At 41.0% G+C, this 14,869-nt stretch overlaps 1 protein-coding gene across 1 annotated transcript; it reads left to right on the top strand.

Moving 5' to 3' along the window:
* Window positions 1-353: 353 nt before the first annotated feature.
* On the top strand, window positions 354-6,473 carry ankk1 (ankyrin repeat and kinase domain containing 1). Its single transcript, XM_037466230.2, has 9 exons — window positions 354-634; window positions 901-1,183; window positions 1,296-1,447; window positions 1,807-1,856; window positions 2,769-2,924; window positions 3,248-3,369; window positions 3,831-3,864; window positions 4,361-4,601; window positions 4,877-6,473. Exons 1-9 carry the CDS (start codon window positions 453-455, stop codon window positions 5,907-5,909), a joined length of 2,253 nt encoding a protein of 750 aa, XP_037322127.2. The 5' UTR covers window positions 354-452; the 3' UTR covers window positions 5,910-6,473.
* The last annotated feature ends 8,396 nt before the right edge of the window (window positions 6,474-14,869 follow it).

Genomic DNA, 14,869 nt, shown 5'->3' with positions numbered 1-14,869 from the left:
CGGCTCAAGTGTACGCCCAATGGGAAAAGAAGCATTTTTGGGCCCAGTATTAAACCTTAAAGTTGTATTTCTACTGTTTGTCCGAAATGTAAATGACTTTCAAAGCCTGGCGCTCCTCCACAGGGCCTGAGTCGTGCAGTATTTCTGGTAAGCGGAAATCCTGATCAGAACCCGTGCCGGGCAGAAACCGGTTTTGCAGCATTTCAAACTAGTTCCTCGCGCGACTCCTCCCACAGATCAGCTTTTCTAGCGTAGCATTCCTGTGTCTGCTGTTTCACTTTGCCAGCTGCAATACATTCGAATGCGTATCCATGTTCTACAAAAAAAAATCTTTCCACGCCTGAGACTCAAGCGTCCGCGGGACTACCGATTCATGGCGGCCTGAAGGACAAATCCTATTCATGTGAACAGGCATTAAATCAGGGTGCTTGTCAGTGAGGATTTCCGTGCCCATGGATTGCCTTGACGGATCCCTTGGGGAGTTCAGGAACTTCAAAAAGGACAACTTTGAGGACTGGATTAAGGTGTCGGAATGCAGATTTGGTCACCTGTACCAGGTGAAACTCAAGCCTCAGCAGGAAAAATGTGCCTTGAAGAGCTTTGACAAAACCTTGTGTGCAGACAACTTTTACAGGTGGGAGTTTAATTACTTAAACTAATTGTACATTATCCTGCTTTCAGGTACAAGCAACTATCCGAATTCACAGCACTTTCTCTGCGTATTGCAACACCTATAATTGAAATGGAAATTTCCAAACGTGTTCTGGTTTGATCAGTCGTTGAAACTTCTCAAAGTTTGACATAGAAAAAGAATGTTTCTTGCTGTGAAGTTCAAAGCAACTTTTTTAAAGCAACAAAGCCCAAAGCAACTTTCCCTGACCAATGTTTTTCCCATCGCAGGAGAATAATAGACGAGGCGTCCAAAATAGCCAAAGTGAAATTCGAGTACATTGTGCCTGTCTACGGACTGTGCAATGAGCTGAACGCTGTGGTGATGGAGTACATGAGTAATGGCTCGCTCAATGATCTCCTCGCCAGTCACACTTTAATGTGGCCGAAGAAGTTACAGATGATTTATGAGGCCTCTATGGGAATGAATTTCCTTCACAGCATGAATCCTCCACTACTTCATCTCAACCTCAAGACCTCCAACATTCTACTAGATGATTGTCTCCATGTCAAGGTCAGCAAACATCATTGACTATTATCAGTGTACAATTACAGTGATCGCTAGACATTTCAGAGGTTTTTTTGCATATCCTGTTCAATTTTAGATTTCTTGTTTTTCCACCAAGATTTCTGATTTTTGTGTAATCCACTGGGAGGAGAGCATGGACCAGACGGAGTTCATGGAGCATCTGACAGTAAGAGGAAACATAAGTTATATTCCTCCAGAGACCTTCACTCAGTGCTCCGATCCGCCAGGAATTTCCTTTGATGTTTACAGGTGACTTGCCAAGGGCATTTTTGAAATTACACCATTAGAGTCATTCCTTTTCCCCCCTGATTCAGAGCACAAGTCATACATTCTTTGTATTTTCCTCTCTGCCAAGTCACAAAGACATATTCTATCTACTACATATATATAGATATGTATAGATATATATCTATATATATAAAAATGTAAAATATACATCTCACTTATTATGTCTTACCCGTTTGAAATAATAGTTTTTTGCTTATTTTAAAAAGCATTACGGTTTCTTAATGAATCATTTTAAGAGAGGGACTGACCCAACATTTAAAAAATGCAGGATCTGTCAGAAAGTTTAGGAATGAAGGGTGTCTTTCTGCTTCAATCTACAGCTTTGGAATAGTGATGTGGGAGATCCTGACTCAGCAGAAACCATATGCAGGTAGGGGGAGAACTCATTTCAAATGCATCACATTGTATTTCAAGACAATTTTTCAGAGTTACTTCAGCCAGGAGTCATGCAACATTTCACACGATCACTCAAAGAAAGTGAGGGCGAAGGCATATTCATCTTAGCGTTTCTAGAACTACATTTCAGTTGACCTATTCATATTCCATATTCGTTGTTACAAAATTAACATGACAGAATCCAACAGACCTTTTCTCTCCCAGTTGCTACAGATGTGCATAGCACACATCTCCTGATGTCCTGACATTTATATAAAGTATTTCATTGAGATTGCACACTAATGGTTTATATAGATGCAGAGGTTACATGAGCATACTGTCCAACATCCTTAAAATACATTAGTAGTTTCTCCCTTGAAAAGACCTCCCTCATTTAACAGTGTCCCAAACCTTGAACTTCAATCAACTGTTTTTAAGGGAACGCATGAATTAATAATAATCTGAAACTAAGCCACCACTCAGACCTAAAATGTTGTGTTATTTATTGAAACAATTAATAAAACCCAATGAAGAGATGGTTGGCATTAAGATGAGACAGGGGTAAAAAGCACGCCTCACTATCCAAAACAAACAAAATAGACCTACCGGCACTGTATCAAGGTCGTTAATTACCATCTTTTGGCTCAATTTTGCTTAGGAAGGTTCCTAACTGAGCGAAGTGACCCGCAAGTCAGTGTAGGGGGCCGCCATGATAATAGCAGCTGAGTCTTCTATTGCAAAGGAAAGAAGCTTCAATGCTTCCCTAGTTAGGTCCGTCAGCAACCACTGGATCATCCTTTACGAATAAAAGGAGACAATTCTGTCCCACAATTCCTTGCGGCAAATGATTGTTGTTGATGTTTGTCTTCATTGAACCTTGTATCCTATATCTGCTTTATTGGCCCAGGGTGCAGTGTGACCACAGTACTCTTACAGGTGTCCCATGGTAAGAGACCCAGTGTGGAGATGATACCTGAACCCAAGCACCAAGAGTGTGATCAGATGATTGACATCATGAAGCAGTGTTGGGACGAAGACCACAGGAAGAGGCCACGGTTCTCAGGTGCAAAAAGTCAAAGAAGTTAAAGATGTGTCAGTGAAGCTGCAGCTCTTTGTGTCTTTTCTCAAATGCGTTGAGATGAAAAATAACGCAAATCTCTTAAAGACTATGAAATCTAACAAGTCATGTGGTTCTGATGAGTCCAACTCTTGCAAATGTTTGAGTTCAGTTGGTCTGGTGGTGTGTGTTAGGCTGTTGTAAATCATGTCTAGGATGTAATATTTGTATGTTAATCAATTCCAAGATGTTCCCTTCCCCAATTGTCACATTATTTTCACTTGGAAAATGAATAACAGTCCTGTCCTTCACATCTGTTTTGTTTGCAGACACAGTGAGGAAAATGGAGGCACTAAATCAAAGCCTAAATATCCCAAAACAAATCCAAATCCAAAATGGTGACGAGGGACAGGAGTCAGATTATCCGTGGCTGGTTTCCCCGATGCATGAAGTTAGTTCTGCTTCACACTTTATTTGAATGGATGAATGTAATACTCAGTGGGAAAAGGTAAAAGATTTTTATATCATTAAATTCTGAATGGCACTAAACACAAGCATGACAACCAACATAATTCCCATGTGAGTCATTTCATATAGTGAGACCTGTTATGACCTCTAGAGTAATTATTTAGAGAATACGGGACCTTTCTTAAGTAGTAATAGGTAGTAATCATTATCATGTTCTAATGCCACAAATCCTTTCACATTTAATTTATTTAATTAACTAGTTTGACTTGTGACCTTTAATCTCACACAAGACTCCCTGCTCCCAATAAAAAACAAATACAGTTTCATGTAGGGTCTCTTTGAATTCCAATGCTCACATATTGATTGATATACGTGCTTATTAACCACTTGTGATGGCTGATGTCACAGCAAATAACATTTCCCTTTCTTTATGTTCCATTTTAGATGGCTTTGCCAGAGATGCCTGACCTTCCCTCAGGTAAACATAGAGATAGGAAGGAAAATCATATAGCAGTATCACGCCTGGAGGGTTGACATTTAAGAGGTGCCATGTACAGTGCTGTCACATTGAAATGTATTGCATTACCTTTAGTACTGAATAGCAATTATTTGTGGAAAGGTGGATAAAAGGAACATCCACTCAGCCTCTTTGATCTATATTCTCTAAAATGTGGACTGTATTATGATTAGGTAATTCATGATAATAATTATTGATAATTTCACAGCCACTCCATGAAACCATAAATCTATTGCTACTTATATTCAAACACTAATGCAGACGGTATTGAACCACAGCTTCCAGAGAGCTTCCTCCTCTGCCATCATCTACACATGCACTTTATTGCACACAAAACAATTTGGAATTTTATCTTTAATACAGCAAGACCTATAAACAGAGAGGTTATCGTGGCACACTAATAACACCATTTCTACAGCTTTGATTGCTACATAATCGCCCTAATTTCATTTCACAGATGACCACCCCGCCACCAACAGCATTCTCTCTCTGCTGGAAAAAAGGGAATTTGGTAGTTTTAGACATTCAGTAAAAAAGGAGCATGTATGCACCCAGTTCTCAGGTAAAATGAGCCTCCTGCACTACACGGTAGCCAGTGGGGACGCAGAGAGTGTCGAGCGTGTCCTGAGTCTGGGAGCTGAAGTCAACTGTACCACTGCAAGAGGCTACACTCCTCTTTTTATTGCTGTTTTGCACAGGTTTGTAAAGAAATACATTTAAAAAAGTTATTGAGACACAAGGACATTTGGTATTGTTTGGCATTTGCAGTTTTAAGTTTAACCACAGACCTAGTCCCCCTCTATTTGACATTCTGCTGTGTGCATTCTAGAGTTAGGGGAGAATATTAACCCTACTCTTGTTTGTTAGCCACATCCAAAAAAGTTATCTTGGCTCAGTATAAAAGTTGCAACCCAACTTTGATAACGAGAGTCAGTTGTACTCATACCCTATAAATGGAAATTCTACTCTCCAGGTTTCAGGACATCATCGTTTTGTTGCTGGAACAGGGTGCATCTACCACCCAGGTAGACGAGGACCAGTGGACAGCTCTCCACTTTGCTGCTCAGAGCGGCGATGACAGGGCGGTCCGTCTCCTGTTGGCCAAAGGAGCTGTGCCAGACGCTCGGGAAAAAAAAGGTTGGATGCCCCTTCATCTGGCCTGTCAGAATGGCCATGAGACGGTGGTGCGCGTGCTCCTTCCCCGGCTGTCAGAGGCGTCCGCTGGACAAGGGGAGGCACAAGGGAGGACGCCGCTACATCTAGCCTCCGCCTACGGCCATTCGCATATCGCCAAGCTTCTCCTCTCTCGGGGAATGGATCCCAACGCCACCGACAATTCCCTCTCGACTGCTCTCCATGCATCGGCGGAGAAAGGCCACAACAGAGTGGTCCGAGAGTTGGTGAAGAGCGAGGTGAGCGTTGACAGTGCCGACAGCAGAGGATGCACTCCGCTCCATCTGGCTGCTGCCAGGGGTCATACAGGCATATGCAGGACACTGTTGATAAAAGGAGCCGACCCAGAATGCAGGACCCTGCAAGGGTGGACTGCCATGCATCTGGCTGCCCACAGGGGACACGGGGCCACGTTGGTCGAGCTGGAGGGTAAGGGTGGCAGTGTGAACGCTCGAGGCCAGAGTGGGTGGACCCCGCTCCACCTCGCCTGCCACCAGGGCGAGCCCGAAGCGGTGGCAAAGCTCCTCGGGGCCAAAGCCGATGGGAACGCGTCAGAGGACAGTGGAGGATGGACGCCACTACATTTAGCTTGCAATAGCGCCAGCGTCCCAAGTGTCCTCCACTTGATATCACACGATGCCGATGTTAACGCGTTAAACGCGGGAAAGGCGACGGCTCTGCACCTTGCTGCGCAGCATGGCTGTGTGCCCGTGGTAAAGGCTCTGCTGCTGAACGGAGCCGACAGGACCCTGATGGACTCTTCTGGTTCAACAGCTCTAAATGTTGCCCAGAGGTGTGAAGAATGGGAAATAGTGCAACTACTAGAGAAGTAGTAGTGAAAACAAAATAAGTGTAAGAATCATAGTGAAAACAACAAGGGTGCAGCTGGAATATCATCCTCCAAGGACAGTGGGCGACAACATGAGCCTTAGGTCACCACTTCCTTATGATTCCTGCTTTAGATCATCATACACATAATTGTTTTGCTTATGATGTTTCATTTCTTCCAAATAATTACTCTAAATGTTACAAACTTTTTTTTAAAGATTTCTTATTTATATTTTAAATCATTTTGGAGTAAAATGGATAACATATATTGTATTTTTACAAAAACGCACTTTTGGGTTTACTATGTTATTCATTATTCTTTAACGGATGTAGTGTTTATGCCAAATCAAATATATATTTAAATTTCTAAACAGACATTACAGTAAAATGGAAAAAGAGAAGGAGCCTATAAATGGGGTCATCTTCAGGTGAAGTACCCTATAATGACCAAACACATATTGATTCCCCTCTTACTCACCACGGTTGCTTACGCTTTCCCGGTGAATGCAATTAATGTCCGGCTGCCGTGTGAAAATGAAAATGTGAAAGAGCTGCTGTTCCTGTCATGAAATACAGAGATTTATTTGATTAAATCTTGGATCCTACTTGGATGTGTCGATTGAATTATTCGTGACAAGCCAAGATAACTCTGATTATCAACTATTCCCAGGCTGAGCGGAGCACCATCCAGCTTCATTTACCACAGCGACGCTTTGTTAAATTTAAATGAAATGCAGGGAATTAGGGTTTCCACTGGATCCACAGGAGACTGAGGGGATGGAGGGGTTTCTATTTTGGGTTGCTACTGCTGTGTTGTTTTGAAATGAATATTTTATTCTAAAGCTTTATTTAATTTTTTGTTTAGGTTGTACCACACCATCGACCATTTTTGAGCGTTGATATGACGACCCAGGACCATCCCTCCGTCCTCTTCTAATCCCCAAGGACTTGCTCTGTGAAAAACAAAACCAAAGACTTAGCTTTGCCTTTCACTTCAACAACAACTGACTAAAACTAGTCAGTTGTTGTTGGACAAGACAACTTCACAATAAGATATACAAAATAGTTCATTTAAAAAAACACTTTATCGGCATATTAGCTCATTCTCTCTAGCTTCAGTCTTTGGGCTTGTTCGTTTTTAGACAACTGTCTTGAGGCTACAATGGCTTGATCGATCCAGGATGATGTCATTCTGTCGGACATTTAATAAAAAATAAATATATGCATTTTACCTGGCCACTTAGTATACCCAAGTGGCGTAGACAGTAAAGTTTGTGTGGGAAAAAGTGATGTGGCATGTCTTGTATCAGGAGCCTGACAAGGTAAAGTATCTGCTGACCCTGCTATCATTGTAATTTATTCACTTGTTTGAAAAGAAGCTGTCATATTGTGAACAGAGACTCCCCGGAGGAGAGGTGTGTATTTCAGATCGGGTAGAATGATTTATTAAAGTATACTTTCTTCTTCTCCAGCAATTCCCATTGGAAATTTACGAGGCCCCCTGTGTCTCGAACACGGGAAGTAAACCCTATTTCTATGATTGTTATCAACAGTAAACCATCCGGTGACAATTTAACAGATGACATACATCCGTGGAATCCACAGAGCCGTGTCAGCAGTGATTTGGTCTTTTTATCGTTGAAATCAAAACTTTCCTCTGTGTTTAACTACACCATTGTTCTACTGACAGTTCCTGAAAAACTAAACTCACTTTTCCCAACAACATCTAATCAGGCAAGACTTTAATCAATGGCGCTGCCCCATCCTTTTTACACATAGGTGACACATCAGATACCTTCTATTGGCCAGTAATTGGGTTTGCAGTGACCTAAACTAATTATATTGTCTAATAGGGGGACAAGCAGGAAGAAGATAATGCCATGTAAGTTGTTGGTTCAACAAACACCACAAAAAGAAAGAATAAGGCTTCTATTGTTTCCTTGTTTCCTTCAATAACTGCTTATCTAACATATGCATCATTCATGAACATTAAAACAATAGTTCAATCAAATGATGTATTGTCCATTTGTTCTTTGGTGAATGTTTTTCACAATGTGATAATACATTATTTTAAATGTAGGATAAACTAATTACAAAGTGGTATCAATTTAACACCCACACAATTTAATTATGTTGCTGCATTCAAAGGCCTAACAAGTTTCCACAATAAAACAAATTGCAAGCAGTTGGCATGTGTAATAACATTTTAGATCGTTTGGATGTAAATTCTGCTCTTTGTGAGGTATTTGATTCTATTCCAATATGCAACACTCTTCACACTGTTTAAGGGTTAAAGAGCACTTATGAAACGGTTGCATGAAGATTTTAAAACACGGCTTTCTGGTGCGCACAGCTGTCATCTTAATCATTGGATGTAATCTGGCTACTTATTGGTATTTTTAGCTTCTCAGCGGAGGGCCATTACAAGCTTTCTCCAGAGCTCCTCTTAACTAGCAGGGTTTAATCTCGCCACTGAGCTGCGCCCTGTGGTGTTAAGCAGCGGCAATCAAGACTGATGCAGCGATGTCTTTTGATCCAGGTGCGCCGGCTCAGCAGGGCCAAGCAGCCACCTCTGGTCCTTGCCCCGGAAATTGATTGAGTGATCTATCATCCCCTCCTGAGCGATGACTGTTTTTTTTCTGATGGATGATATGGAAAAACAGTGTTTCCCCTCCTCATCTCTTAGAGACCTCTCACTTTTCAATATTGCAACAGAGAAACACCCAAAGTTGGTCTCTCTGAGTCCCCAAGGTTGCTGCGAGCTGCACGTTCTCTTTTTCCACCGCAGTGATGCTCCATTTTATTATTGAGGAAAACGTTCACTTCCTCATCACATAAACACCTTGAACAGCTTTTGAAGAAAGAGCACACATTGGGTTTGGAAAGATTACTCTTGATTCATCATTTAAAATTATAATCTTAATACTGCACAATGTATTTTCAAAGCTATTGAACTTTTGAAATTGAATGGCCCTTGTTTTCTGCTGTGTGTTCGTTTTATCCGCTCAGCTTCTTTCCTTGGTGTTGTCATCTTCCTCTAAAATGATTAATGGTGGATCTAATTTTTATCTCCCTTGCAAAGACTATGAACGTCAAACACTATTTGAATACCCTATAAGTACTCTATGCATAGTTTAGCAGCATCTCACAGGTACTAAGACGGATGGTAGAAATTAAACACAGCATCTTATCAGTGGCCCTATACTTCAAATTATGCTAAATGTCACCTTACTTATGGGGGGTGGAGAGGAGCAACTCTGTAGAGACAGAGTCTGTCAAAAGTATTGTAACCCCTTTAAGTAAAGATGCGTGATACTTAGTTTTTGTTGAAAATGTTGCATGTCATAGGTTGCATGTTTGTCAGTCTTAGACTTTGGGCCCTGTAACTGGAACAATGGTCTCTGCAACACGGATGCACTTCTATGTGTAACGCTTATGGGTTGTAGACTCCAGTCATCTACAAGCCAATAACTTTTTTTCTTAGCAATAATACACTGTAGCCTCACCTAATGAATTTCAATGACTGGATATTTAAAGATGTATTAAAAACCATAGCAGTGATTAAAAAAACACATGTGTTTTACCAAGAAAGTTTTAAATTGTGAGGGTGATTGTCTTGAGGGCTGTGTGTGGAGTAGCAGGGGGAGAAGTGGGGTGTCATGTTTCAGCACTGTTTTCTTTATTTGCGCACCAATTTTTACCAAGACAGAGAGACAAAAACGGGGAAAAGGCAAACTCTGGCAAGAGAAACGGCAACAAACAAAATGTGTATGTTGGAGATTAACGTCAAAATGACATATGTCTGCTGTAGTGCAAGTGCAATGGGGATGAGATCACAATATCATAACGATCAAACACTTCTCTCCTTGGGCGAGCTGAAGCGACAGTGAATCAAACACCACTCATAGGTAGGAAAAGATAGGTATCTTTCATTTCCTCCTATCTCCCCATTTTGTCCTTCAGCCTTCAGTGAAGATTACGTACCTTTGCAGATGAACCAGAATTGTTTTCATCCCCGGCCTCTTTTTTTTTGCTTAAAGCAACACACCTCAAAGCTTCAGTTAATCCGCTTGCTGCTCTCTTCCTGTCACTCTTGGCAGGCCCCTCAGTTGCTAACTGTATGCATTATTAAGTAAGGAATTGCATGCAGGTACATCTAACACCATTCATATACGCGGGCGCACAAATATGCTGTGCTGTGAAAGATAAACGGTGACCCTGCATGACTCCATCTGAGATCCAGATTTTGATAAAGAATGTTGCAGTCATAGGCTGGATATGTATGTAACCCTTAAATAACCAATAATCCCTGATTATGTCCCGGGATCTTAAATGACTGTATAACATGAAAGCAGGCCAAGAGGATCAGGCTGGTTCAGGCTACTGTACATATTTGTTTACAAGTCGACAAGCTCAAGCTGTAACAATAAACAGTTTGGCCCTGGATGGTGCAAGTTTACAGTAGGGATGTTAGCAACAAACCAAATATTTGATTTCTGAAATAAGTATTTACTCTCATTCGATGTTTTTGGGAAAGCACCGTAAAATGGTAAAAGTTTTTTAAAAAGGCACAAAGGCCTTCCTTATGTTAGAACAGCTGGGCTAGAGCACAGTGATTGTGTACCTCAGATGCACCATGCATTTATCATTTTGGATGTGAAAAATTGATCTTTTGTGTACAGAAGTGAACAATACAGAAACTTAATTTAGCTGTGTTAACGCCCCTAATTCAAATTATTCTAAAAATCCCCAAAATGTTATTTTTTTTCTGCCTTTGTCTTACACATTGTACTTAGTGATCTGTAAATCCATAAAAGCAATAGCCTTTACCTCAATTTAGCCCCGGTGAGACGAGGACGATCATTAAGCTCTTCTTTGTCTGACGCTCAAGTGTAACAGAGTACAGCTAATTGACATCATGAGTCCTGCCAACACACGACAGATAAATATGAATGAATTTTTGTTACAGTTTAAGTCTAAGCAGCGCCAGAAATTCTAATGTTGTTGAGAGAAAAATACTCAGCAGTGAATATATTGAGACTAAATCACACACTGTGTGGCCTTCCTCCCCATAAAGTTGCTACAGTGACTGTCTGCCGCAACAGAGCGCCGCGAGGGGCCGCTCCTACGACCAGGAAATGGGTCAAATATTCAAGCATCCAATGGACAGGTTGCATTGGCTCGTACTTCCAGGACTACAAAAGTGCATCATCCCCTTTAGTCCGTCCACTGCTGTGGCACAGGCTCAACAAAGTGGTTTTACCATGCAATTGTGTACAGCCTTTAAAGATTTCCATGACTTTGAATGCCTTTGGTGCCCTTTTCCTTTACTCCAGGGCCAAATTATTTGACATTGTTTTGCCAAACAACTATAAGATGGATTACAATGAAAGTTAAAGCAGATATCCAAACATTTGCAATAAACCTGGTGATTCCCAGACTTTTAACCGCCCCACAATCATAAATCAAAGATGTCAGTTTGTTTGATTCAATAAATTCTTCAAGAGATAAACAAAGCAAAGCGGTGTGCAAACGCAGGAACCGAAACAACTTTAACAGGGCTCAAGTTCAGACAGAAAGAGAACGAATGAAGAACCTACATTGCAAAAGGTGTGATTATGACCACTACAACTCTCCAATCTCTCACTGTCAGCCCCAGCAAAATCAACAATCCCACTGTAACTATGCCAAGGTGAGCTTTCTGATTTTGTAAATTGGATTAAAATTTAGATTGATACTTAACGATGGGGGATAAATGATTACAAATCACTTCACGGATCCTCTTCTTCACAGACTTGCCCTAAAGCTGACAAGATCCAGCTGGAATCAGTTGGAGAGAAGAGGGAGGTGGAAGGAGGCTTAGTTGAATATCTCAGCTGCCTCATCTTGACTTTAGTTATTTACTTTAATCATGCACATTCAACAACAAAACAACATGTGAAGCTTATCCAATTGATGACATTATAAGCTTTGACTTATTTTTTAACAAGGTGGTACCCAAACAATGTCAGGATAATTAGGGTCCTCGCTACGACTAGTCGTAGAGGAACCTATTGTTTTTGAAGGAATTATCATTATTATTATTCTCACAAACCGCGGGCCTTTTTGGGGCTCGTGGTTATATGTTGACATAAAAGGCCTAAGACCATGATAATGTCAAAGATAAAGTTTGCAAAGCGGCATTCCTGGCGTTGCTCCACGCGCTTAACGACCACTGACTTGCGAACGCTTCGTCCGACGGCCACAGGGGTCCTCACCGTCCGGCCAGTCCCCCCGACGTGCAAGGAGTAGCGAGGACCCGTCCAACGCTGCTCGTTTAGATTTAGATTTAGTTGAACATCTCCTCCCTCACTCTTCTGCCTCTATTTTTTTTTACCTGTTGTTCCTTTAAACTCTGTTAAATTCACCATTACCTTAGTGGAGAAATACACTCATACGTGTGAGAATGATGAGAATAATGTCACAATCAAAGCGATAAACGCCATAGCCAAGAGTTGAGACAATGGGGAGCAGGCATTAAAGCCCAAATCCATCTAAGTGAGTGCAATCATTTATCTGTTGCTCATATCCCGGAAGGGTTGCTCAAGGCGTTGGATAACAACTGCAACAAACACATTTTTCAAAAAGGTCACAATAAGAGCTGCTCAGAGTGCTGTAAGTGTCTCGTTTGACCCTGAATGATGTCAAGAGTGAATCAACTGCTTCAAGGAGGGGGGGGGGGGCTTCTTCAAATGCCATTTCAGCTCCTTGCCGGTTAGTGTGGACACGGCAACCGAATGCTTCACTAATAGCAGCATAATAAATTCACACTGAAATTGTTATCCTGAGGCAATTAATCTTAATGAAGTCAATAGATACTCCAAATATAATGTTAGTTATCACAGTGAGGAGCTCCCAATAAGTCATGCACCACAACACTAATGAACACTCCTGACCGCTGTGCAGCTCATAGATGTTGTGGTAATGTCTGTCTTCGGCTTTGCTGTCATGTCAAAAGCTCAAAGCCGGTGAAGGAAATAAAGAAATTAAAAGAATATTCGGCTCATCTCAGCCTTACAGTCAAGAGGTTTGTCCCTTATAATGTGTACGTGCTTCTAACGCAGGATGCAGGTCGTCTGTCATCACAGTTGAATCGAACAGTAAAGGTCAGTATCTGTCAACAACCGTAATTCTCCTCAGAAATCATTACAGTCGAACAATTCTCTTCTGTGTACTCCTACAAAGGGCATTACTTCACAGCTTTCATGTTTTGCTCTGACCTTACCTATACTCTAAGATGAAAACAGGAAAACCTGCAATAATTGCGATGATAATAATTGTCAGTGATTAGAAAATGTCAAATTCAATCTTAATAGGTCTTTGCTTTTGTTACATGCTCAACACAGGGGCGGCAGCACAACAACACAAACCATAGTAAATGCAGGAATCATTTCTCAGTGATGTGATGTATGTGGAGACTGACTTTCCCAAAAGCTAGATGTCATGAAAACTTACATTTAGCTCAAACTTCTTGTAAAGCCAACAATAAAGTCTTTTACATTTCTTCTTCTTCTGGGAAAGCCGAATAATTTAGCTTGTGCTCTCTTTGACTTTTGAGGATAACTGTTCCAGAGGTATTTCCATAATATGCTGCCTTGTCTTTCTAAGCACATATTGTATCCTTCAGGTCCTGGGCACAGAATAAAAACATCTGGTTGATAGTACACAGTAATCCGACTCAAGGAAAGAAATCCTTGGCATAAGAAGCTTTTAATAATTTAGGAAAGCTATTGTGATTGAGTTTATTAGGAGTGTCCGCAATTGCTTGACTGGCAGTCGGCCCCACCGCTATTTGGATCCCTCCCTCTTCAACCTCTGAGGCTATTTATAGAGATGCTTGTCACTGAGCTTCATACAGAGGTGTCGAGGGAAAACACCCACTGGAGACAGAAGGGGGGAGAAGAGGCCGACATGAGAAAGTCACTCCTCAGAGACACTGGGTTTCCTGCTGCAGCTTCTCCTTCCATGTGCAATTGACTGCCACGGTTGCCCTTTTTTTGATTGAAACCTTTGGTGTTTGATACAACAGAATCAATTAAATAGTGTGTACCAATGAATCAGTGAGGAATAGCACTGTTTTGATGCGTGTCACGCCTGATATGGTATTAACAGACATGCCACGAGATTGCTTGGGTAAAGCAGAAGGAATGACACTGGGGGCAGGCTTGCCGGCATTCTAGAGATTTACCCCTATCAGATAAATAATCAGAAATATAGAGCTGCCCTGCAGCAACAGTGATAAAATAGAGATTAAAAAAACAACATAAAAAAAATAGCAGTACGTAGACTGGCAAGAAAAGAATACAAATAGACTACAAATTAATCGAGTTACAACTTAAGCTTTTTGAAAGAAATAACCATTTAACACGTGTGTGGCCATTTGTCTATTTCAGTGTGAATAATAGTTTGTGGGTCTTCCATTCACTGTGTAAGATCCTACTTACACTAATCTATTTATGCATTTAAATGTGATTATGGTGTAGATCACCGTGACTTGATTTAAAAGTAGTTTGCGAGTAGTAAAAACCTGTCCAGGCTCTTCTGTAACAATTTCGCTCTTATTGTGTTTGCCGGCGCCAGAAGAAGGCATTGTCTTCAGAGATTGTCTATTAAGCTGAAGAAAAAAAAACCAAAATCAGCTGAAATAGGAATTCACAACAGTTGTCATTCCCTGCATGTTGTTACTGTCTCGTTGGAAAAAACAGTAAACAATGCAACTACTACTGAGTCCTTAGGATAAGGGTTACAAATTGCTATTTGCTTACAACATTCACCAAAAGGCCCATAATGACCATGAAACTGCACAGTGTTAGATTGTAGAGACTTTAGTTAAGACTTTAAAACTTACTTGAATATCCACACTTATTGAGGTACACATACTTATTAATATGCACATATATATAGAAATCTTTAGCTATCAGGGCTG

This window comes from Pungitius pungitius, chromosome 3, assembly GCF_949316345.1.
Source record: "Pungitius pungitius chromosome 3, fPunPun2.1, whole genome shotgun sequence".
Taxonomy (NCBI): Eukaryota; Metazoa; Chordata; class Actinopteri; order Perciformes; family Gasterosteidae; genus Pungitius; species Pungitius pungitius.
The sequence above is the reverse complement of the archived record's forward strand: the minus strand, read 5'-3'. Positions and strand labels throughout refer to the sequence as shown.

Coding starts and splice junctions, on each gene's coding strand:
- ankk1 (XM_037466230.2), top strand. CDS start 453: ATGGATTGCCTTGACGGATCCCTTGGGGAGTTCAGGAACTTCAAAAAG. Junction 1,184..1,295: donor ATGATTGTCTCCATGTCAAG/GTCAGCAAACAT, acceptor TTTTCCACCAAG/ATTTCTGATTTTTGTGTAAT. Junction 2,925..3,247: donor GAAGAGGCCACGGTTCTCAG/GTGCAAAAAGTC, acceptor TTTTGTTTGCAG/ACACAGTGAGGAAAATGGAG.